We start from the raw sequence: 22,516 nt of genomic DNA on the forward strand, positions 1-22,516 counted from the left end.
AAAAAAAAAAAAAAAAAAAGAGTACTGGGGCTGGAGGGATGGCTCGGGTTAAGAGCACTGGCTACTCTTCCAGAGGTCTTGAGTTCAATTCCCAGCACCTACATGGCAGCACACAATTGTCTGTACCTCCAATTCCAGGGGATCTGACATCCTCACACAGACACATGCAGGCAGAACACCAATGCTCATGAAATAAAAATAAATATATTGAATATTTCAGTCTATCTTTTAGTAAATATGCATTAAGCATGGACTGCAAGAAAATTAGTATGCGTGGGTGTACTAGATATCCTTTATGAAGCATCTCATAAGGCTCTATAGAAATACATTTTTCTCTTGTAGTTGTCACATTCTTTTCACTAAAACCCTAACCTGGAGAGTTAGGGAGTGTGGTGGGGGATACAGATAGAGCTTAACGAAGTGATTACAGATTAACACTTTTTGAGGGTATTAGATCCCCAGGAACTGGAGTTACAGACAGTTGTGAGCTGCTATGTGGGTTCTGGGAATTGACCCCAGATCCTCTGTAAGAGCAGCCAGTGTTCTTAAGCATTGTGCCCTCTCCCCAGCCTTCTCTATTTCATTCAGCAAATGTTAATGAGTATTACGCCATGCACCACCAACTACAGAGTCTAAAAACAAAATTGTTGGCCTCAAGGTAATATATTTTTGTTATACTGAAATTGTGTTTATGGAGTGTAATAGCAGACATGGTTTAATTTTTTCCTTGATCTTGTTTCCTGTTCTTAAACAGGACTTTCAGTTTAGAGCACTGAAGAGAGTGAGGATCTTTGACTCTCCTGAAGAGCTGCCCAAGGAGCGCTCGAGTGTGCTTACCATATCCAATAAGTATGGGATGCTCTTCGCTGGCGGCACCAATGGCTTGAATGTTTTTCCTACTAAAAACCTTCTTATCCAAAACAAACCTGGAGATGATCCCAATAAAATTGGTAAGTGCTTTCTTTGATTTATATTGTACAGCAGACCAGGGCTGCAGTGGCGTACTGACCAATGTATTTCCTTACCAAGCACATTTCCAATGTGCTCTGTTCTTTCTGTTGTTAGGATCAAGCATTATGTTTTGGGTAACTGTTGTTGCTTAGAGAGGGCCTTGGTGAGCTTCTAGAAAGTCCCCAGTTCCCCAGGGCCTGGGACCTTGAACTTGGTTTCACCCTGTCGGTAAATGGAGTCTGAATTTAAAATGGTGCTCCTTAAGACAGGTTCTTCTACCTATCCCCAACAGGTATATGTTTATATAGGTGAAAATGTGTGTTCAGATTGACTTGATTAAAGAAATGTGTCTGTGTGCTTATCACATGCTGGCTTTTTCTGTTTTGTGTTTTTTGTTTTCATAGTTGACACAATCCAAGGATTGAATGTTCCTATGAAATTCCCAGTACATCATCTGGCACTGAGCTGTGACAACCTTACACTCTCTGCATGCATGATGTCTAGTGAATATGGCTCCATTATAGCTTTTTTTGATGTTCGCACATTTTCAAATCAGGTAAGCTACTATAAACTATTTTCAATATGGAAGCAGAGATTTCCTTGTAGACGTTCTAACTTGGAAACTGTATAAACTGATGACGTGGCTGCTCCATGGTATGGTAAAAGGGAATGTGTTTATTGTAGCTATAAGAAAGCAAACACTCTTGGGGCTGGAGAGATGGCTCAACAGTTAAGAGCACTGACTGCTCTTCCAAAGGTCCTGAGTTCAAATCCCAGCAACCACATGGTGACTCACAACCATCTGTAATGATATCTTATGCCCTCTTCTGGAGTGTCTGAAAACATATAATAAATAAATATATTACATATAATATATAAATTATATATATAATATATATTACATATAATAAATAAATAAATCTTTAAAAAAAAAGAGAAAAGAAAGCAAACATTCAGAGGAACTTAGAAGAGTCCAGAGTAAAGAGAGAAAGAAGTAGAGTGAACATGGGCAGCAGACTGGATATGGCCAGGGCTATGTGGATGAGGAGAGAACAGCAGGAGATAGAGAATAGAGACAGCACATCGCGGTGGGGACGGGAGTATGGCAAGAGGAGCAGGCTGTGAGGAGAGGGGAAGAAATACAGACTCTGAAGTGTGTGACAGGCACTGTGATCCAAAGGGAGCCTGGAGGCCAGCATGAGCGCTCATAAGCTGATAGACTGTGTCCCATCAGAGGTGAGGGACATGACTCCGTTTACAAGTTCCCAAGGAAGGCTGGCTTTCATCTGACAGCCAGCAATACTTTTCTAGTCTAGGCTGAACTCATTTCTGGATATACAAGACTGCCTTTTGGAGTTTGGGGAATTGGAGTTTCCTTTGGACCTAAAAGATATATCTCAGGTTAACATGTGAACTCTTTCTGGATTAAAATAGAGGTTACAAAAATACTCCTTAAATATAGACTCATAATTCTTTGAGCCGGGCAGCGGTGGCACGTGCCTCTAATCCCAACACTTGGGAGGCAGAGGTAGGAGGATTTCTGAGTTCGAGGGCAGCCTGGTCTACAAAATGATTTCCAGGACAGCCAGGGATTCACAGAGAAACCCTGTCTCGAAAAAAGTCCGAGACATGAACTGTTTTAGTAAATTATAATACTTCCTGTACCAAGTTAACATTTCTCATTTACACACAAGGCTATCAAGTGACGAAACTTCTTAGAGATTTGCTTTGTGAGACACCATGGAGCTAATGGAGAGGGTCAAGGATCTGCTTGTTTGGTCGAGGCTCTCCTGACGTTAGATTCTTTATTCCAGGCAGGTTATTCAGTAACAGTATAGAATACTGGCTCTCTGCTTGGGGTTAGATACTTGTATGGCTTGTTTTTTAACATGCTTCCTATAGTAGAGACAGTTATCTTCATTTTACAGATGTAAAGGCAGATTTCAAAGAGGTTAACACTGGCCAAGCATGCTGGCACATGCTGGTAGTCCCTAGACTGAAGCAGGAAGAGTGAGCTTGAGCCAGGAGGTGGTGGCGCACGCCTTTAATCAGGAGGCAGAGACAGGTAGATTTCTGAGTTTGAGGCCAGCCTGGTCTACAGAGTGAGTTCCAGGACTGACAGGGCTATACAGAGAAAACCTGTCTCGGAAAAAAAAAAAAAAAAGTGAGCTTGAAGCCAGGCCAGGCTATATAAACCAGGACTTGTTTCAAAAAACAAAACAAATAAAATCTACCCCACCAAAAACCAAAAAAAGAAATCAAAATGGCTAGCTCAAGTTATTAAGAAGCAGATCAAAGAATTTAGTGTTCTATCTGCTATTTATTGAATCTTGTATTTGCATATCCCTGCCAGCAGTCCCTCTGTGGTGGGATACTTAATGGCCATTTCTAAGTTTCTTGAATTGTTTGTAACAAATAGATTGCTATGCAGACTTGGTTATGAAGAAATACAGAGCTGGATTTAAGAAAGAATGCATATTCAGTCATTTCTTCCGAATCCAAATGTCTTTGTGTTCATTAATTTATTAATTTGTTTTGCATTTGTCTTTTATTTTAACAGGCTAAACCACTGAAACGTCCATTTACCTATCACAAGATTTCAAATGATGCCAGCGGGATGGTGAATGATATGAAGTGGAACCCCACTGTCCCTTCCATGGTGGCAGTTTGTCTGGCTGATGGCAGTATTTCTGTCTTGCAAGTTACAGATGTGGTGAAAGTGTCCGCCACTCTTCCTCCTTCAACGGGAGTCACATGTGGTGGGTAATAAAGGCTTCCCACCCATAAAGTATGGGCAGAGCAGGCTATTAAAAATTAATTTCTGCAAGTAAAGTAGAAGGCTTTTAATTTTGTGTGGACTGCTGGGGACGGGGAGTGGATAGAAATTGAGAATATTTTTTATATCTATAGATAGTAGTCTTGAAGCCCAACAGCATTCGTGAGTTCATTTGAATGTGTTGGGGCTATTGAGATAAAGAAATATTTTGGGCTGGTGAGATGGCTCAACGGTTAAGAGCACTGACTGCTCTTCCAAAGGTCCTGAGTTTAAATCCCAGCAACCACACGGTGGCTCACAACCATCTGAAATGAGATCTGACGCCCTCTTCTGGTGTGTCTGAAGACAATTAAGTGTACTTACATATAATAAATAAATAAATCTTAAAAAAAAAAAACAAGAAATATTTTGGCATAGTTCACTTAAAACTGGATTTTTGAGAATAATTGTTTTTAAGTCTAAAAGAGTAGCTATCTGAAAGCCATTTGTACCTCCATGTAAAGCACTAGAAGTAACAAATAGAAACAACACATCCTTGATTCCTTGATCCTTTAAAGACTTCCCCTCTCTGTGTCTTGCAAAATTTTGCTGGCAAAGCGTTCTGAGCTCTTAGCTAACGGCCTGGAGGGAAGTCCTAATTTGCTTGTATTGTTAAGATGGTTGTACTCTCATGGCCTTCCGAGGTGGTGAGTATGTAGCTGTCTAGATCTTAGGGCTTGCTTTCTTTTTTTGTTGTTTTTTTAATTGGTAGCATTTTCTTCCCAGTATGCTGGAGCCCCAAAGGAAAGCAGCTGGCAGTAGGAAAGCAGAATGGAACTGTGGTCCAGTATCTTCCTGTGAGTGACTGCTCTGCACTTGAGACTTTCCTACTTAACCACTCTTGGGGGTGGTTTCGGGACATCTTTGTGACATCTTTTCTTTCTTTCTTTCTTTCTTTCTTTCTTTCTTTCTTTCTTATTTTTTTTCATTTTTTGAGTGACTTCTTTTCTTTTTTGGTATTAAGAAGCAGTTTGTGATTAGGAATATGTGTATTAGAGTGCTTGCCCAGTATGTGTGAGGCCTTGTGTTCAATCCTTAGCACTACAAAATAAATAAAAAGTAATTTACATTCATCATAGTAAGTCTCTCTGTGAATGGAGAAGATTGACCCACTTTGCTCTGTCCTTTGGTGTGTCCTTCCAGAGATTGCACTGTTGATTGCACTGTCTGGCTTCCTCCCCTGCATGGATGCTCATACAGATCACCCATATGGACATGCACTGTTTTTGTTTTTCCTTTAAAGTAAAATGTGGCCCTACACTATGCTCTATTTCCTTCACTTCACAATTAGTTTATTTTCTTGCTTTAAAAAGAAGTTTTAATCCTACCATTCAGAAACCATGATATTTTAGTAGAAAATTTTCTAGTCCCTCCCCTTCCTACCCCTTTCTGTCTTTTTGAACTGTGATCTCAGTATGTGGTCCAGTTCATCTTTAAACTTAAGTCCTCCTGCCTTTGCCTCCTAATCCTAAGTGCTAGGCCACTGGAATGTGCTATGGGTTGTTTGTTTGTTTGCTTGTTTTTACAAGACAGGGTTTCTCTGTGTAGCCCTGGCTGTCCTAGAACTTGCTCTGTAGACCAGGTTGGCCTTGAACTCAGATCTACATGCTTCTGTGTTCTGAGTGCTGGGATTAAAGGTGCCTCACAACTGCTCTGCTTTGCTGGGGGTTCTTAACATCAAGAAATGTTAAAATAAAACAGAAGGAGGTATTTCTGCTCAGAGCTGTGCTTTGTTACCTGGCTTTGTTGGAAATCCTCCATGTCCAAAGAAGTCTGTTTAGCAACCTGCATAGGGAATCAGTTCTGTCAAGCAGCTTCAAAAAGGAAGGGGTTAATGAAGTTAATGGACAGTTTTTATCTTTCAGCCATCTTAAAGGTTTAGTTTTTTAGTGTGGGCAACAACAAAACAGATGCTCTTGTTACTGCATTCTCTCCTCTTCTCATGAGCCCGTTTTGTTTTGTTTTGTTTTGTTGAGACAGGGTCTTATTTTGTAGACTGGAGTAGGCTTGAACTCACAGAGGTCTGCCTGCTCTGGATCGCTGGGATTAAAGGTGTACACCATCATGCCCAGGTGGAATACACACACTCTCACACACACACACACACACACACACACACTTATTTTATGGTCCTGAGTGTTTTGTGTGCATGTATGTATGTGAATCACATGCATGCATTGTACCTTTGGAAGTTGGAAGAGAGCATCCTATTTCCTGGAACTTAGGAATGGTTGGGAGCCACCATGTGGGTTTGGGGAATGGAAGTCAGGTCCTTTGCAAGAGCAGCAAGAACTCTTAACCACTGAGCCTCTTTAGCAACTGGGAGTACGGGAAACCACTTTTGCTTGTTGTTGTCAAACATTGTTTTGTGAAGTTGAGTGTATACTCTTTGGGGCGGTATTAGCCTCTAAAACAATAATGCAATTTATTGATTTATATTGTTTTGCTTTTTCCTTATTTGGTTGCTTGCTTATTTGTGTGTTTATTTGAGATAAAGTCTATTTAATCCTGTCTGTCCTAGAACTTGCTATGTAGACCAGGCTGGTTTCCAACTCACAGAGATCTGCCTGCCTCTGTCTCCAGGGTTGAGCTAGAATTAAAGATATGGGTCACTACTTCTGGCCTTTCCTTTTTATTTTTAACACCTTAGGTCATCTTTCTAGCTCTGTGAGGAAGTACTCTCTCTTCAGTGGCTCCATAGTAACCTACTGTGTAGAAAGGCCTGTATGCTCACTGATGGCCATGCACCAATGCTAGTAGCTGTGGCTCTGTGAGTGCTGCTGCACAGAGCCTTCTCATCAGCTGCATTTGAAAGTGTTCGTGTGGGCATTTCCCTGGACAGGCTGCTAGGAAATGATGGTGTTCTTCTCTCTGGGGGCTTGTGGAGGCAGGAGGATAGAACACCCATTTCTAGGGGATCTGATCGGATTTGACTGTTTCACTGACTGAAGCATTATTATTTCATTTGACATTTTTCAAATCTCTTTCAGACTTTGCAGGAAAAAAAGGTCATTCCATGCCCTCCATTTTATGAGTCAGATCATCCTGTCAGAGGTAACAACTGCTTTGCTTATTCTCTGACCTCTACTGTAGCTGTTCTAGCCATGTGAGCTCAGGAGAGTGTGGGAGCCAGTCTCACACTTAACGTCCTGAGTTATTTAGTTATTTAGCTTGAAATGGATCTTACATTTTGACAAGAATTCCTCATCATTTTCCCTAATAATAATCCTGCAGAAAGCCCACTGCTTTTAAGAAACTGGGCCAATTGAATCCTTGTGTCTGTGAATTACTGTTATTCATCCATTAGAGGACAGACCTTTGGTAAAGCCGTAGTACTTTGTTTGTTTGGTTGGTTGGCTTCTTGTTTCTTCCCTTTCCCTAGGTAACTCCTGTAGTGCATGGTGACTGTTCCAATGAGCGCTGCTTTTTGCAGCATCTTTCTTGCCGACATTGGTTACTTAGGAATTGGTGTGTGTCTTTCAGTTCTAGATGTGCTGTGGATCGGTACATATGTCTTCACCATAGTCTACGCTGGTGCGGATGGCACCTTGGAGACCTGTCCAGATGTGGTGATGGCTCTACTCCCGGTAAGCATGTGAAAAGAGCGTCTTTGTTTTCTGAGAGTCACAGAAGTCTTGTACTAACGCTGCTTAGAACTAAGTTCCCTTCCTTTGTAGTTGTGATGGTAGACTCAGGGATAAGGTTTCAGTGTCACACCATGGTCCTGGCACCAAAATTCTGGTGTCCATTTATAAAGTATTTGTTTGAGGGCTTGCTTATAGTTCTACAGGATTAGTCCATGGTCATCATAGTTTACAGGTATGGCACTGGAGCAGTAGCTGAGAACTTTACATACTGAGTGGAGCAGCAGAGAGTGAAAGAGACACTTGGCCCAGTGTGGGCTTTTGAAATCTTTTTTTTTTTTTTTTTTTGGTTTTTTCGAGACAGGGTTTCTCTGTATAGCCCTCGCTGTCCTGGAACTCACTCTGGAGACCAGGCTGGCCTCGAACTCAGAAATCCGCCTGCCTCTGCCTCCCAAGTGCTGGGATTAAAGGCGTGCACCACCACCACCCGGCTTTTTTTTGGTTTTTCAAGACAGGGTTTATCTGTATAGCCCTGGCTGTCCTGGAACTCACCAGGCTGGCCTCGAATTTAGAAATCCGCCTGCCTCTGCCTCCCAAGTGCTAGGATTAAAGGCGTGTGCCACCACTGCCTGGCTGGCTTTTGAAATCTTAAAGTCCCCACCCCCCCAGTGGCACACCTCCAACAAAGCCATACCTCTTAATCCTTCCCAAACAATTCCATTAACTGGGGGACCAAGCATTCAAGCATATGAACCTATGGGGGCCATTCTCATTCAAACTACCACAAGAATGATTGGATTATGAAGTTAAAAAAAAAAAGATAAAATGTGTTTACTTATGCTTAATTTAGAAAAACAAGGAAATACCTTGATTTTTAAAAATTACTTATTTTACGTGAATGAGTGTTTGCCTGGATATATTGTATGTGTATTTAGTGTGTGCCTGGTGCCCACAGACGTCGGAAATTGGCATGAGATCCCCTGAAAATAGAGTGTGATTGTAAGCCACCGTGTAGGTGCTAGGAACTTAACCCAAGTCCTCTTGGGTTTAGAGCAGTAAGTGCTCTAAACTACTGAGCCACCTCTCCGGCCCCTATCTTATTTTTAATATTCATTTATTTATCAAATATTTAAGAGATGCAGGAAGTGTGTGGGATACTGCTTTAAAGCTGAGCATACAGAGGTAACCAGGCCAAAGTCCTGGCTTTTAAGGATCCCACATGCTGACAATGGAGTTGTTGATAATTTGTAGTCAGAAAGTGATGGGGTTGTGAGGGTGGAGAAAAGAAAGCAGACAGTGCAGGTGAAGACTAGGGCAGCCATTGCAGACAGGGTCAGTGAAGGCTTCCGCTGAGCATAGAACTAATGGAGTCCATGAGTGAAGAACAGTAGCATGAGCTACAAAGTGTCGCTAAGCTGAGGGGCACTGAGAGCAGAGCATGCTGAGCTTGCACTCTCCTGTTGGAGTTAGGCTGCTTTGTTTTGCTTGCCATAGGATCTTACACTAGCCAGGCTGTAGTCTGGTAGCCTCAGATGCACACTGTCTTTATGCCCCAGCTCTTGAGAGTTGGAAATATAAGTGAGCCTCTGTGCCAGCTTCAAAGTCCATAAAATTATTTAGAAATGTTTATTATAGAAGAAGACAGCTACTAAGGCCATGTCTTTTTGGGGGTCGAGGAGATTTCAAAACAGGGTTTCTCTGTGTAGCCCTGGCTGTCCTGAAACTCACTCTATAGAACACGCTGTTCTCAAACTCATAGAGATCTGTCTGCCTTTGCCTCCCAAGTGCTGGTATGCTTCACTGTCTCCTAGCCAGAAAGAAAGAATATTTAATTCTCCCATTCAGAAACAACTTGCTATTTTAATATATAAGTTTCCAACTCTCTGCTTTCATTTTCTTGTCTTGGAGACAGGCTTACTGTATGTATAATCCAATTGGTCCTCAAACTCTTAACTCCTCCTGCCTCTGCCTCTAAGTGCTGGGTCAGGAAATATCAAAATAAACCAGAAGGAGGGAGAGCTGCTGCTCCCTTCGAGAAGACGGAGCCTGTTATCGCATCCCTTATCTCCACTCCACCCCACCCCTGACAAACACTACGAGAATTCTGCAGCCCACACAGTTATAGAAACCCTGTACTCCATGTCTCTTGCACTCTTGCTTGTCAGTATGCTCCTTTCTCGTGTTCTAGATAATGTCAGAGAAGGACTTGGCAGATGTGCTTCAGATTGTAGTGCAAGACCTGAGACCTGAATACCTAGTTGTTTTGGAGAATCATGTTGTGAGCCTGCTTTGAAGTAACAGGGCTCAATTTCTAGGATCCCTCTATAAAGTCTTTCCTGTACTCTGTTAACCAGATGATATGTTTCTGGTTGGATAGCATTGAGGCCAAGTTGTAAGCTCTCAAGGCTACTTGCAAACCCCTGGAAGAGAAGCTAGACCTGGTCACCAACAAATAGCACAGTCCATCCCGGTCCCCCTGGTGGCTGGTTCCCCACTTGGCTCCTGCAACAGACTTGCAACAAAGTGCTTTGTGCGGTTCCTGGCTGTTGGTAGAACATCATTCTGGTGAAGGTGCCTGGTCAGGATGACAGCCATGATGAAGATGGGGAGAGTGGGTCAGAGAGCAGTTACTTCTTGTTTAACTGAGGCCAGCTGGGAAGCCCAGAACATTAGAAGCAACATCACACTTGCCACACTGAACTCTTATGCCAATGGCACGTGGCTGGACAATGAGAATAATCCATCCCCTCCGATATGCTGTATATCAGCACAAAATTGCACAGCCAAGAAGATGTTGCTAACACTGCTGGACTACCTGTTCCACCATGAGGTACAGGCTGTGACTAACTTGTGAGGCCAGGGCAAGCATGGGAAGAAGCAGCTGGACCCCCTCACTATCTATGGCATCCAGTGTGGCCTCTTCTATAAATTTGGAATCATGGAATCAGACTTGTATCAAATCAGTTAAGAGTATTGATTCCAATTATCATACAGCCTGACAGTAGAAATATCGAGGCCAGAGCTTGGCAGTTAAGAGCTTCCCTTGGAGGATACCATCCTCATCCTCATAGTGCCTCAGAGATCATGATGGGCACCTCTAGCCACCAGTGAGCTACTACAGTCATAGCCACAGGCCCGACACTACATGTTGACTAACACGCAGTAAGTGCAGATCCACCAGATTGGAAAGGACGAACAGGTGCAAATAATCCCACAGGGTCACCTCCACATTGCCCAGGTGCCTCAAAGGGAGCAGGTACAGATCACACAACAGTGAAGGCAAACTGCAAATTCATCACATTGGTCAGGATGGATAGTCATGGGGCCTGTGCTAGAATCCCATTCCTGTCAGTGGTGACTCAGTGGCCCAGGCTAATTGTTCTCAGCTTTGGCTCTGGGAGGAGACATGCTTGATCTGTGTGGCCTGCTAGAAATGAAATGACCCAGGTACTACAGGGTGCTCAGCTCATAGCCACAGCGTCTTCAGACCCTGCTGCTACAAGAGTAGACAGGTCTCAGCTGCAGGGTAGTGACATTCAAGTTTAGTACATCCAGCTGGCACGTAGCTATGAGCAGCCCCACAGCTGTAGCGCAAGTGGGCATTGCAGTCCATTCTGCAGCCTGAAATGCAGCTTGAACATGGAGCCATCCAGGTTTAGTGAGTCCAGCATTGTCTCCTGCTCTCCTGCTTCAGCAAGCACCTGTGTGTTCTGCAGGGCATCTGAAAGCTCCTCCTTCCAGGGAATGGTCCTGGCCACCCCCTGCTAGAAGGTGCCTCAGGATTTGAGTCTCACTGATGGTTTCCAGAGGAGACGCTTGGAGCATGTTGAGTACATTCAGAAAAACAACAACTATGATACTTTTTGTTTAAACAGCTTTTTAAAATTTGTAGTGGTGTTTATGACAAAAAGGAAGTGGAGAGAGAGAAAAAAAAAACCCAAACCAACCAATCAAGCAAACAAAAAAACCAGAACAGAAACAGTTGTGGAGTAGCAAAAGCCTTGACTGCGTGCTTCCTCCCTCAGGGTCCTGACGTAGGTGTTGAAGACAGCTGATGGTGCTGGAGCTCTCTGGACCTGCTGCTAGGGGTGTGCTCCTCAGTGTGATTGTGCAGTTTTAATGAAATAAATTATATTTATGACAAAACTAAAAACAGAAGGATCCCTTTCTATTTCTGACTTCTTTAGAAACCTGACATTTGTCAGCTGCTTGTTCTGTAGAAGAGAGATGTGGCTCTTCCTGTGCTCTTGCATGTCCATGTTTCAGCTTTCCTCTTCTTTAAAGAGAGATCCTTTTGTGTCTGTTGGGTGATGATTATGTGTAGTTTTTAGTATACATATTGAGGAATAAAATCTTTAGGTCTTTTGTTTTGTATTGTTTTTGTCTTTTTTTTTTTTTCCAGAGCTGAGGACCGAACCCAGAGCCTTGCACTTGCTAGGCAAGCGCTCTACCACTGAGCTAAATCCCCAACCCCTTGTATTGTTTTTGATGCTGAGGATTTAATCTGTGCCATAGACACTCAAACAAGGATTCTGTCACTGGATTATGTTTTTAGCCTTTTCTTGGTTTTCTGAGGCAGGATCTTGCCTCAGGATAGTTCAGTTTAGCCATGAACTTAAAATTAGTTTGCCTCTGCTTCCCAACTGCTAGGACTCTATGCATGTGCCACTGTGCCCAGTTGTCATGCCCTTCCTTCTTTGATGAGCTTTATAGAAAGCATACTTCTCAGGAAGGTTGTATGTGTTGGAAGTGTTCCGATTCATCACCACCAGGGCTCTCAGCTCAGGCTTTAGTGTGTGGTGTGTCCACATTTACACTGAGCCAGGATCATCTCATACTGAACTGGGACTCACTATGTAGTGCAAGATGGCCTTAAGTTTTCAACAATCCTGTTTCAGCCTCCCAGATGCTAGGATTATAAGGATGAGCTACCATACCAGACTGTTGTAGTAACTCTCTTGGGTGTCTGCTGAAGTTCAGTTTAAAATTACATTTATCGAGATGTCTTCTCTCATAATCTCAGTAAGTCTTTTTCTATGGGAGTAATAATCACAAAAGTACTGGCTGACTCCTGATGCTTCCTGAGGTGTGCCAAGCATGGCCAGTGAAGGATTCTTCACAGCACTCAAATGGGCTCTAAGGCAGCTTGTGGGTCTATCATAAAGGTGAGAAAACTTTGTGACATACAGTTTGAGCGAGTCACCCCTGTGTGTCCTAGAGCAGGCCATGACAGAATACAATTTCTATTCAGTTGGCTGGTGGTTGGGTTTCTGTTCCTTTTGTTACCTAGTGCACCTTCAGAGCTCATCCCTTTGTTTGTGCACAGATTTTTGCATCCAGTTTCTGGTTAAGCTTGAGCAATGTTGTCTTGAGATTGTGAGCTGTGTAGAGGCCAAAGAAGCTGCACATATGATTCCCTTTTCTCATTTATAGAAAAAAGAAGAAAAACACCCAGAAATATTTGTGAACTTCATGGAACCCTGCTACAGCAGTTGCACAGAGCGACAGCATCATTACTACCTCAGCTACGTCGAGGAGTGGTGAGCAGAGTGTTCCTGCTGTCACTGTCAAGCCCCACACCTCAGTCACTAACTTTAGTAGGGAGTTGTTCAGGAAGAGGGGGAAATACAGGCTGAGAAGCCCTCAGTGTGCTGAGTGGATGGGTAATAATGTCCTATGGCTAGGGTGACAACTTTCCAACCCTCACTTGTTTATACTCAATATATGCTAGTCTTACAGAGTCCAATACATGTGTCGCAATATTAGTCTGTACTCACTGTGTAGTCTAGACTGGCCTTGAACTCATAGAAGTCTGTCTGCCTCTGCCTCCAGGGATGGGGCTGTCACCACACCCAGTACCAAAAAGTCCAATTTTCTCAACCACAGTGAGTGACACCAATGAAAATACTGATTTTTGTTTGTTTGTTTGCTTGTTTGTTTGTTTTGAAAAAGTCATTTGTAGCTCAGAGTACCCTTAAGTTCACAGCAATCCTGTCTCAGCCTTCTGAGTGCTGGAATTACAGGCATCAGCTATCACACCTGGCTTAAAGATACTGATACTTAAGGAATTCATTTAAGGTTTCTCCGAGAGCAGCCTTTGAAAGTCCATGGAAGCCTCTCCTTTTTGAGCTGGGTTTCCCTGTTGTGGGCTAGGATTCTTGTTGCAAGCCCCAACCTGGTTCTGTGTGTCTCCCTAGTCTTGGCATGGGTAGTAGTGAGCAGGTTTACTAAGGCTTTTTCAAACTAAAAAGCTCTAGCACCTTCCATTCTCTGACCAGCCAAGTTCTGGCACTGCAGACCCAGTCAGGTTTGAGCTATTGATGAGCTTGAATGTAATGGCCTTTTGGTTTTGTTCTTAAGGGATTTAGTGCTGGCAGCATCTGCAGCTTCAACAGAAGTTAGCATCCTTGCTCGACAAAGTGATCAGGTAAATTACTCCTTTTTTCTTATTTTGATGTTGAATGATGCTTTTTTGAGAACGGTAGGTAACTAGTTAAGACTAATGAGGGCACATTCCTTTCAATGAGCTTTTAGTGCAAAGACTAAATGACAGCAATAACTTTCTCCCTTCCTTCTCCCTCCCCTCCTATATAGATGTTTTTACATGGGGTTGGGGATTGAACTGAGAACTTTGTGCACATATGGCAAGCACTCCACCAATCTTGAGCTACACTCCCAACCTTGGTATCTTTTTTTGTTACACTTGTCTCATCAAGATAATGCCTTTCTGGCTGTTTGCAGTCCCCACACTGCTACTGTCTTATCTTTCTGTTTGCAGTCCCCACACTGCCACTGTCTGCATACTGGCCTGCAGTGGTTATCAGATTCTTTTTTTTTTTTTTTTTGGTTTTTCGAGACAGGGTTTCTCTGTATAGCCCTGGCTGTCCTGGAACTCATTCTGTAGACCAGGCTGGCCTCGAACTCAGAAATCTGCCTGCCTCTGCCTCCCAAGTGCTGGGATTGAAGCCGTGTGCCACCACCACCCGGGGTTATCAGATTCTTTAGTTTTATTTGTTGATTTATTTACGAGTTAGGGTCAGCTTGGTTTGCAGCCCTGGGACTGTACCTTCCTTACTTGGCACAGCCATGTATATTAGCATGTGCTCTTCCAGGCCTCTCAGCCTCTGTTCTCTAGCTTCATTACTTGTCTCCTGTTCCCTTCTGACTCATGCTTCCCAATGGGTCAAGACAGAAGGCTAGGCAAAATGAGTCTTAAGAGTCAGGAATCATTTGTTGGATGGAATCAAGCCCAGCCATGAAAACAAGGATCGAGAAGGGAGTTACTTGGTAGATGTAGAAGCTTCTTATGGAGTGTAAGCAGCAGGACTGGCCAGTATGAGACATGAGGAAGAAAGAACCTAAGTTTGCCTTGTGTCTCAGCAAGTAGTGACACAGGCACCTGCAGAATGTGGCTGTTGGACCTCCTTGTCATTGTCCTTAGGAACTGCCAGGTTATGGGAGCACCTACAAGGCAGGGGTGGGTACACCAGGTGCTAGTGAAGTAGGCTCACTTAACCACTCACAGGCTGGGGCACTTGTGGCTTTTAGATGTTGTTGCAGGTGTCAGAGCCTCATCAGCACAGGAAGCTGAAGCGCACCGTGTGTCCTTTGGTGATTGATTGAATGGTGCTGAGAAGAAGCAGTGCTAAACCCTAAGCCACACATCTTTCTGTCATGTCTCCCCCCAGACTAATTGGGAATCTTGGCTACTGGAGGACTCTAGTCGAGCTGAACTGCCTGTGACAGACAAGAGTGATGACTCCTTGCCCATGGGTGTTGCCATAGATTATACCAATGAAGTAGAAGTCACCATCAGTGAGTGTTGTCTAGTGTGTACTGTAGAAATTGCTGTGCTCTAACGGTTCATACTTAGAAGCCATTAGCACATTTCTACCTACTGAGTGGTGGGAGGTGTATCATGACAGTGCAAAGCTACCCAAAGATGGAGACTCACTGCTCGTGTGTCTGCACTTTCTGATGATGGAGCAGTTGAATTTCATGGCATAGTTTCTGCCCATTCGGTCCCCTAGTGACCTTACAAGTGTCACTACTATCAGCTTGCAGTGTACGCAACCCTGGGTTAAAGGAAAATGAGGGAGTACTGCTCTGAGCTCCTGTTTTCCCCATGGGACCTGCACATGTTCTCTGAGTATGCCTTTCCCTTGTGGAAGTCAGCAGTATGACCACAGTGACAGATGTCATGAGGCAACCGAAGAATAACTGCCTGCTTGAGCTTCACTCTGCAGAGCTGTCCTATTCAGGCACCATTGATGTTGTCCCTTCCCTGGTTTGGTAGGCACATTTGGTCTGATGAGCTTATATTCTTTTCCTCTTGTGTACTTATGATTCAACTGGGAATGAGTTTAAATTAGCTTAACTCGCTCTGTGTGTGTGTGTTTTGTTTTGCTTTCTTAAATTTATTTTATTTATATAAGTACACTGTAGCTGTCTTCACACACACCAGAAGAGGGCATCAGATCTCATTACAGATGGTTGTGAACCACCATGTGGTTGCTGGGAATTGAACTCAGGACCTCTGGAAGAGCAGTCAATGCTCTTAACCACTGAGCCATCTCTCCAGCCATGTGTGTGGTGTGTGTGTGTATGTGTATGTGTGTGTATGTATGTATGTATGTATGTATGTATGTATGTATGTTAGTTAGTGTTAGTTAAAGAGCCATCTTGTCATTTCTATACCAAACCCAGCATTGCCTAGATACTCCTAGCTTGTCGGGCTAGTGCTGAACCTGCCTCTGGAATGGAGGAGCTTAGGAGAGAACAGGGCTGCTAGAGTGTCCCACAGGGCCCAGCAGGATGTAGTGATCTAAGAGTGACAAGCGCTCTTGATGCAGCTGCTGCATGATCACATCTGAATGAACTGTTGTTGAGAGAAGCACGGTCAGTGCCTCTCACGCAGGGCAGCCAGCCCTTCAGCCTGGGTCTGAAAACTGATGTGGTTTTTTTTATCAGCTCTGTTCTCTCTTTTTACAGATGAAGAAAAGACTCTTCCTCCTGCTCCGGTTCTCCTGTTACTTTCAACAGATGGTGTGCTTTGTCCATTTTATATGATCAACCAAAATCCTGGAGTTAGGTCCCTAATCAAGACCTTGGAACTGATCTCAACAGAAGGAGAGCGACAGCCTAAGTCCTCAGGTATGTACGTCTGGCTCCTTTGGCAGCCCATGAGCATCTCTAGAGATGAAGGTGACTTAAAGGTGCATGCAGTCACCTACACACAGTCAGTTTACTGCAGGAAGGTCTTGGCTGATCTTGTCCTGGAACATGTATGCACGCACATCTTTGCCTTCCTTAGTTCCCAGGCTCATTTTCCAACCCTTACTGCATTTGACAGTGAAAGGAAGGTCAGCCATGTTGATCCAAGCTCTGTTGTATGACCTGTTTTAAAGAACTGTTTAATCATGGGAGTTAGTCAAGCAGATGATTGTGTGCGGACAGTTTAAAATGTAACTGAAAAATGTTTATTGAAGCAAGGGAATAGGAAGATGTGTTGTGAAGGGCCACTGTGTGTTATGTTATGCTTCCCTATAAAACAGAGTTCACATACAGAAACACTGGAAAGGGGCTGTTAAACTCTAGTGGCTCTTTCTGGCTAAGAGGAATATGGAGACTTTAGTGTCTCATTTCTATTTAATTTTCTTTTGATTTTTTTTCCCCTCCTCTTCTAGAATATTGTCAGGTAATATCTGTAATACAGAAAAATTAGAAAATCCAAGAACAGGTTTCATAGACCATCAAGAAATAACATAGTATTTTGGGATGGAATCTTTGTGCACACATAGAGATGCTAATCTGTATTGTCTATGTGTTTTTTTTTTCTTTTGAGTATTGTATCGTTTGTGAGAAATGTCAAACTTGTTAGAAGGCCCCTCCCACTCCCATGTATTAGAATTTTGCTATTTTTCTCTTCTTTGGTTTTGTGAGAATGTAACTGATACTTTTCTTCTTTGGCTAAATGTGCACAGTGTCACTAGTTCCACCTAAGGGCCGCTGATCATTAGGGCCGTGGGATATGGTTGGTTATGCTTGGTGATGTTTTCATGCTGTTCTGTAAGGCAGAGTGTCTCATGTGTCATGGATGCTGGCATACATTGCCAGTGCTATACTGAATTTTGGTTACAGGGGCAGAGGGTGTACGTTATGTTCTCCCCTCACACTTTTCATGAGCACCCACACACAGCTTCAGTATGTAGTGAGCAGGGCTGCCCATCAGGCCGACACCTGTGGGTGGTTGTTTCTGAGCCCTGTTATGCATGAGGGACTATGACCCACCATTTAGTGCCTGAGCACAGCCATGTATGGCAGCTGTTAGCTTTTTCTGGAGACTATTCTCCTTCCTCCTCATCTAGTGCAGAGGTGACAGCTGTTCCCTGGTTAGGGAAAAGGGAGACAGTCTGTCCTGGGACCTGCCCTAAGTAGCCAAGGCCAAGGCAGCTCTTTGCAAGAAGACACTAGTGGTCTGTCTGTTCCCACACAGCCGCTCCAATACTTGTGGTGGTGCTTGGCCAGTAGCAGCAGGGCGAGGGTCTCCATTCTGACTGTCCTGAGAAGAGTGGCTACAATTCCTATAGCATGTGACCTCAGGTTTTCCTTCTGGTCTGATCCTAATGGGCGTGGTAGTGGTTTATGTCTGCATCTTTCTTTGAAGACATTGTCTCTTGCTAGTTCCATAGCTATTGTGTAGAAGAGGTAGATGAGTAACCTAGAGAGTAGTGTTCGGTATTCTTACAGAAGTGACAGAATGTCAAAAGGTAGTGATTTCACTCTTGTGTCCTCTCTTGAAGACAGGATGTCCATCTCTCATGAAGACCAACTGCCATCTTAGCCTAATAGCCAAGGCCAACTAATGTAAATCGGAAGTGCACTTATTTTTTAAAGTATTCATTTATGTAGTAGAATTGATTTTTACCTTATAGAAAGTTGGGATAGAAGAACAAATTCTATTCTGTAGAAACCCTACCTTTAAGACAGGGTTTCTCTGTGTAGCTCTTACTGTCCTGGAACTCACTTTGTAGACCAGGCTGGTCTTGAACTGCCTGCTTTGAGTGCTGGGGATTAAAGATATGCACCACCACTGCCTGACATTTTTTCTGGTTTTTGTTTTGTTTTGTTTTGTTTAGGTTTTTCGAGACAGGATTTCTCTGTGTAGCCCTGGCTCTCCTGGAACTCACTCTGTAGACCAGGCTGGCCTCAAACTCAGAAATCCTCCTGCCTCTGCCTCCCAATTGCTGGGATTAAAGGTGTATGCCACCACTTTCACGGCCTCTGTTTCTGTTTTTTTGAGGCATTCTCTCACAGTGTAGTTTTGGCTGGCTTGGATCTTTCTGTAGACCAGGATGGCCTCAATTCAAGAGATTTGCCTGCTTTTGCTAGGCATATTGGAACATAAGGCACATGCTATCATGCGTGGCTAAGTTCACGTGTCTTTGATTAAAGAGATTAGATTTTTTTTCCTGTGAATTAGGCTGTCATTCATTTGGAATCACTTTTAAGTAGTGTTTTGAGGCAGAGCCCTGAACAAGGGTTATTTCTTGGTTAATGAAGTACCGCAGAGTGAGGTTGAGGTCTTACTCTTTAGGGTTTGCAATATGCAGGCTCATTGTGCTTTCCATCCACAAAGTCCTGTTAGCCTAGTGCCTTTCTTTCCCCACATTGTCTGCCTTGAGAGTTTCACCTGTGTTATTCTATGGAATCCCTGCCATGGAAAGACCAACTGCCCACTCTCTGTTTCTTAACAGGCACCACTTCCAGCCTCTCTGCCCTCCCTTACCTTCTATTATGTGGAACCCCAGGGTTACAGTTTAAATTTGTCCTTTTGTTTCTCCTTGGTTCTCGTTACAGGAAGTTTTCCTAGTACTCCACCTTCCCCTCAAGCTCCACAAAACCTGGACGATCCAGCAACAGCCTCTTCGTCTCTTCCACCTGTGTCTGCTGCTCCCGCGGCTACCTTCCCTATGCCCTCTGCTGCGGGAGGCCCTTCTGTGTTCTCCTTTGGTCCTTCATCCTTCAAGTCCTCTACTTCTGTCACCGGGGAGCCCCCACCGTATCCCATTGGTTCTGACAGCTCCAGAGCAGCGCCAGGCTCTGGCACCTCCACTTTCTCTTTTGCTCCTCCTTCCAAAGGCTCCCTGGCCCCGACCCCTGCAGTAGCTCCTGTGGCCACATCTGCTGCTCCCTTCACTTTTGGATCATCAGGTTTTAAGCCAACCATGGAAAACATACCTATGTCCAGTACCCCAAACACAGGGGTGAAGCCTTCGTTCCCACCCTCGGCCTCTTCGGTGAAAGTCAACCTGAATGAGAAGTAAGTCACCTTGAAAGGCTGACTCCTTTGTAGACTGGTAGTGCATGGTGGTCACTGAGCTAATCATTCAAGGGCAGTACTGAACAGAGTCTTTCTGAAGTAGCACTTAGCAGTGGGAAATGAGCCAGTGGGGAGGCTTGCGTCTGCTCTGCAAGTGGAGTCTAGAGTGACTCTTAAAGGGCGCTTTATCTCGCTGACTGTTAGAAGTTTATACTAAGTAGTTGTCTCACTTTCTCAGCCTATAAAGATAGCAAATGTTCCTTATTTTACAGAAGGAAGCAGCCCTGAGTATGCATTCTGAGGAGGAAATGGGCCTTTTGTAGTTTTTTTCCTCCTCATAGCTACTCTTGACTCTTAACTGTTTTCTGTGCAGCCACCAAGGTGATTTGAGCAGTTAGAGACACATGAGGTGACTCTCCTGCTTGACAGTCCCCACGGGTTTCTTATTGCGTTTCTTTACAATTCAAACCTTTTAGAGTGGTGTCTGGTTCCCTCCAGGTCTAGTTCCAGTCACCCTGCTCGTGCCTTATTTACCTCTTAATCTTTTTTTCTGTTCTCCCCACTAAACTGAGCATCAGAAGGGAATGTTCTCTGTACCAGCCTTTTCCATTTGCAGTGGGTGTCAGAACTATCAGTTTTGGGTTCTGCTTGCCTTGTTTCCAGAATGTCCGCCTATAGCCACACTGTCATTGCTCAGATGAGATCCACATGTGGCTACTTCACACGAGCCATTTCTAGATACTCCATTTTGTTGGGCTTCTCATTCTTTAACTGAGCTTGTCTGCAGACCTTGCATTGGTGGAGCTGACTTGACATTCTTTTGTGTGTGTGTGTGTGTGTGTGGATTTTTCCAGACAAGGTTTCTCTGTGTAGCCCTGGCTGTCCTGAAACTCACTCTGTAGACCAGGACGGCCTCAAACTCAGAAGTCCATCTGCTTCTGCCTCCCAAGTGCTGGGATTAAAGGCGTGCACCATCCACTGCCTGGCTGATTTGACATTCTTACTAGGCCATGGTGTCCTAGATACAGTGACTCGATTGCTTCCCTAGTGTTCCCACAGCTCAGAAATGATCATCCTCAAAGCACATGCTCACCACCCCCTTAAAACGCACACGCACACGTACACGCCCATACCCATGTGACAGGGTAGAAAATAGATGCCTCATACACTAAGTGCTTTGGCTGTGCTGAGTAGGTGGTACCTGTGCCCTCACATGAATAAGCAGCATGTGTGCTGTTCTGACGACTCATCAGCTTTTCTTGGCTATCACTGCTCATGACCCACAGGAAAGAACCCTCCAGAAGACTATTGTAACAGAATTACATTTCTGCTTTCAGGTTCACCGCTGTGGCCTCCTCTACACCCATTCATAGCTCCACGAGCACACCTTCTGTGTTGCCGTTCTCTTCCTCCCCAAAGCCAGCGGCTTCTGGACCACTCAGCCATCCCACACCTCTTCCAGCATCACCCAGCTCCATACCTTTGAAGTCTCCAGTCTCTCCCTCGCCATCAGGTAATGATCTCTGAAGCCAACAGCTTCCGTCCCCAGCAAGCACGCCCTTTCAGATGGGTGGATTCAGCAGGTTAAGAGTCCTTACTGATGCAGTGAGGGGAGGGTTTTTTTTGTTTGTTTGTTTTTGTTTTATGAGATAGGGTTTCTGTGTGTATCTGTCCTGGAACTCACTTTGTAGACCAGGCTGGCAGTGAACTCAGAGATCCACCTGCCTCTACCTCCTAGTGGATAAATGGTGTGCACTGCCAATATCACCACCTGGCTAAGTGTTTTTTTTGTTTTTTTGTTTTTTTGTTTTTTTTTTGGTGAGAGGGGGAGTTTGTTTGTTTGTGTGTGTGCTTGAATGTTTTAATGTGCTGTGGTTATGATGCTCTGACTTGGATATTCACAATGGTTACAGGTCTGCTAGCCTTTACTTAGAGCTCATGGAAATTCAAGGAAAGTGTCTTGTGCCTAGATGCTTGCCGTCACACACAGCTGGTTACTGAGCTGCCCTTCAACATGGAGGGCAGGAGCAGCCCTCAGGGAGCCTTGGGTATATTGCTCCCGATACTCTGAATTACATTTTCCCATTAGCCACTCTGAACATGATAAAATGGGAATAGTTACAGACAGGATCCAAGGCTCCCGAGACACCAGCCCTGCCTTTCTCTTCCTGTCACATGTCCAACCTGGTTGCAAAAGTATAAATACTCCGCTACCAAGGCTCAGTGTGTGCAGTAGTTTACATCTTTGCTTATTTCTTTCTTCCTTTTATGTAAAAATTTGAAAATATTTGAGAGTTAGTTGCAGACATTGCGAAACACTTGACCTCTAGATGCATGGATGCCCATCTCCTAAAATCCAAGGCTATTACACTCAAGAGTAACAGTTAAGTCTAGAGTCCATGTCATATTTTCCCAGTAGTCTCAAAGCTGTGGGTTTTTTTTCTCCCTTTTTCTGTTCATCTCATTAGCATAGACAAGAAAACCATCTCAGTGGTTTTGGACCATCCCTGTTAGGGTTGGATTGTTTCCACATGATAGGATTTTGGTTAAAGGTTTGGGGCAGTCACACCACATGGGGGGTGTTTTTACCAAGCATGCTTTTATTCAGTCTGACTGTAGAACTGTTTTGAGTTTGGGCTTGTGAGGACTTTTGCTGTGTTTCTTTTCCTATGTGTATGTTCATGCATGTGAGTGCAGTTACTTGGGGAAATCAGAGTTGTCCAATCCCCTAGAACTGGAGTTACAGATAGTAGCCTAAAGAGACCTTGACCTTAAATCCTCCCTTCTGAGCCTCCTGAGTGCTGGGATTTTAGGTGTTCTTCACCTGGCCCAATTTGGTCGTCC

At 44.0% G+C, this 22,516-nt stretch overlaps 1 protein-coding gene and 1 pseudogene across 5 annotated transcripts in view; both read left to right on the forward strand.

Moving 5' to 3' along the window:
• Window positions 1-22,516, forward strand: part of Nup214 (nucleoporin 214) — an 84,098-nt gene that overhangs the window by 1,510 nt on the left and 60,072 nt on the right. For all 5 annotated transcript variants that reach the window (XM_031369772.1, XM_031369768.1, XM_031369769.1 and 2 more), the window contains 12 exons: window positions 755-950; window positions 1,356-1,507; window positions 3,512-3,710; window positions 4,493-4,563; window positions 6,757-6,820; window positions 7,250-7,353; window positions 12,784-12,890; window positions 13,711-13,777; window positions 15,039-15,165; window positions 16,342-16,503; window positions 19,210-19,672; window positions 21,010-21,185. In XM_031369772.1, the coding sequence (XP_031225632.1) occupies window positions 857-950; window positions 1,356-1,507; window positions 3,512-3,710; window positions 4,493-4,563; window positions 6,757-6,820; window positions 7,250-7,353; window positions 12,784-12,890; window positions 13,711-13,777; window positions 15,039-15,165; window positions 16,342-16,503; window positions 19,210-19,672; window positions 21,010-21,185 (1,786 nt within the window). In that variant the 5' untranslated portion in view covers window positions 755-856. The remainder of the gene's footprint in view (window positions 1-754; window positions 951-1,355; window positions 1,508-3,511; window positions 3,711-4,492; window positions 4,564-6,756; window positions 6,821-7,249; window positions 7,354-12,783; window positions 12,891-13,710; window positions 13,778-15,038; window positions 15,166-16,341; window positions 16,504-19,209; window positions 19,673-21,009; window positions 21,186-22,516) is intronic.
• Window positions 8,247-11,298, forward strand: LOC116089984 (annotated as a pseudogene).

This window comes from Mastomys coucha, unplaced genomic scaffold (genome assembly GCF_008632895.1).
Source record: "Mastomys coucha isolate ucsf_1 unplaced genomic scaffold, UCSF_Mcou_1 pScaffold15, whole genome shotgun sequence".
Classification (NCBI taxonomy): domain Eukaryota; kingdom Metazoa; phylum Chordata; class Mammalia; order Rodentia; family Muridae; genus Mastomys; species Mastomys coucha.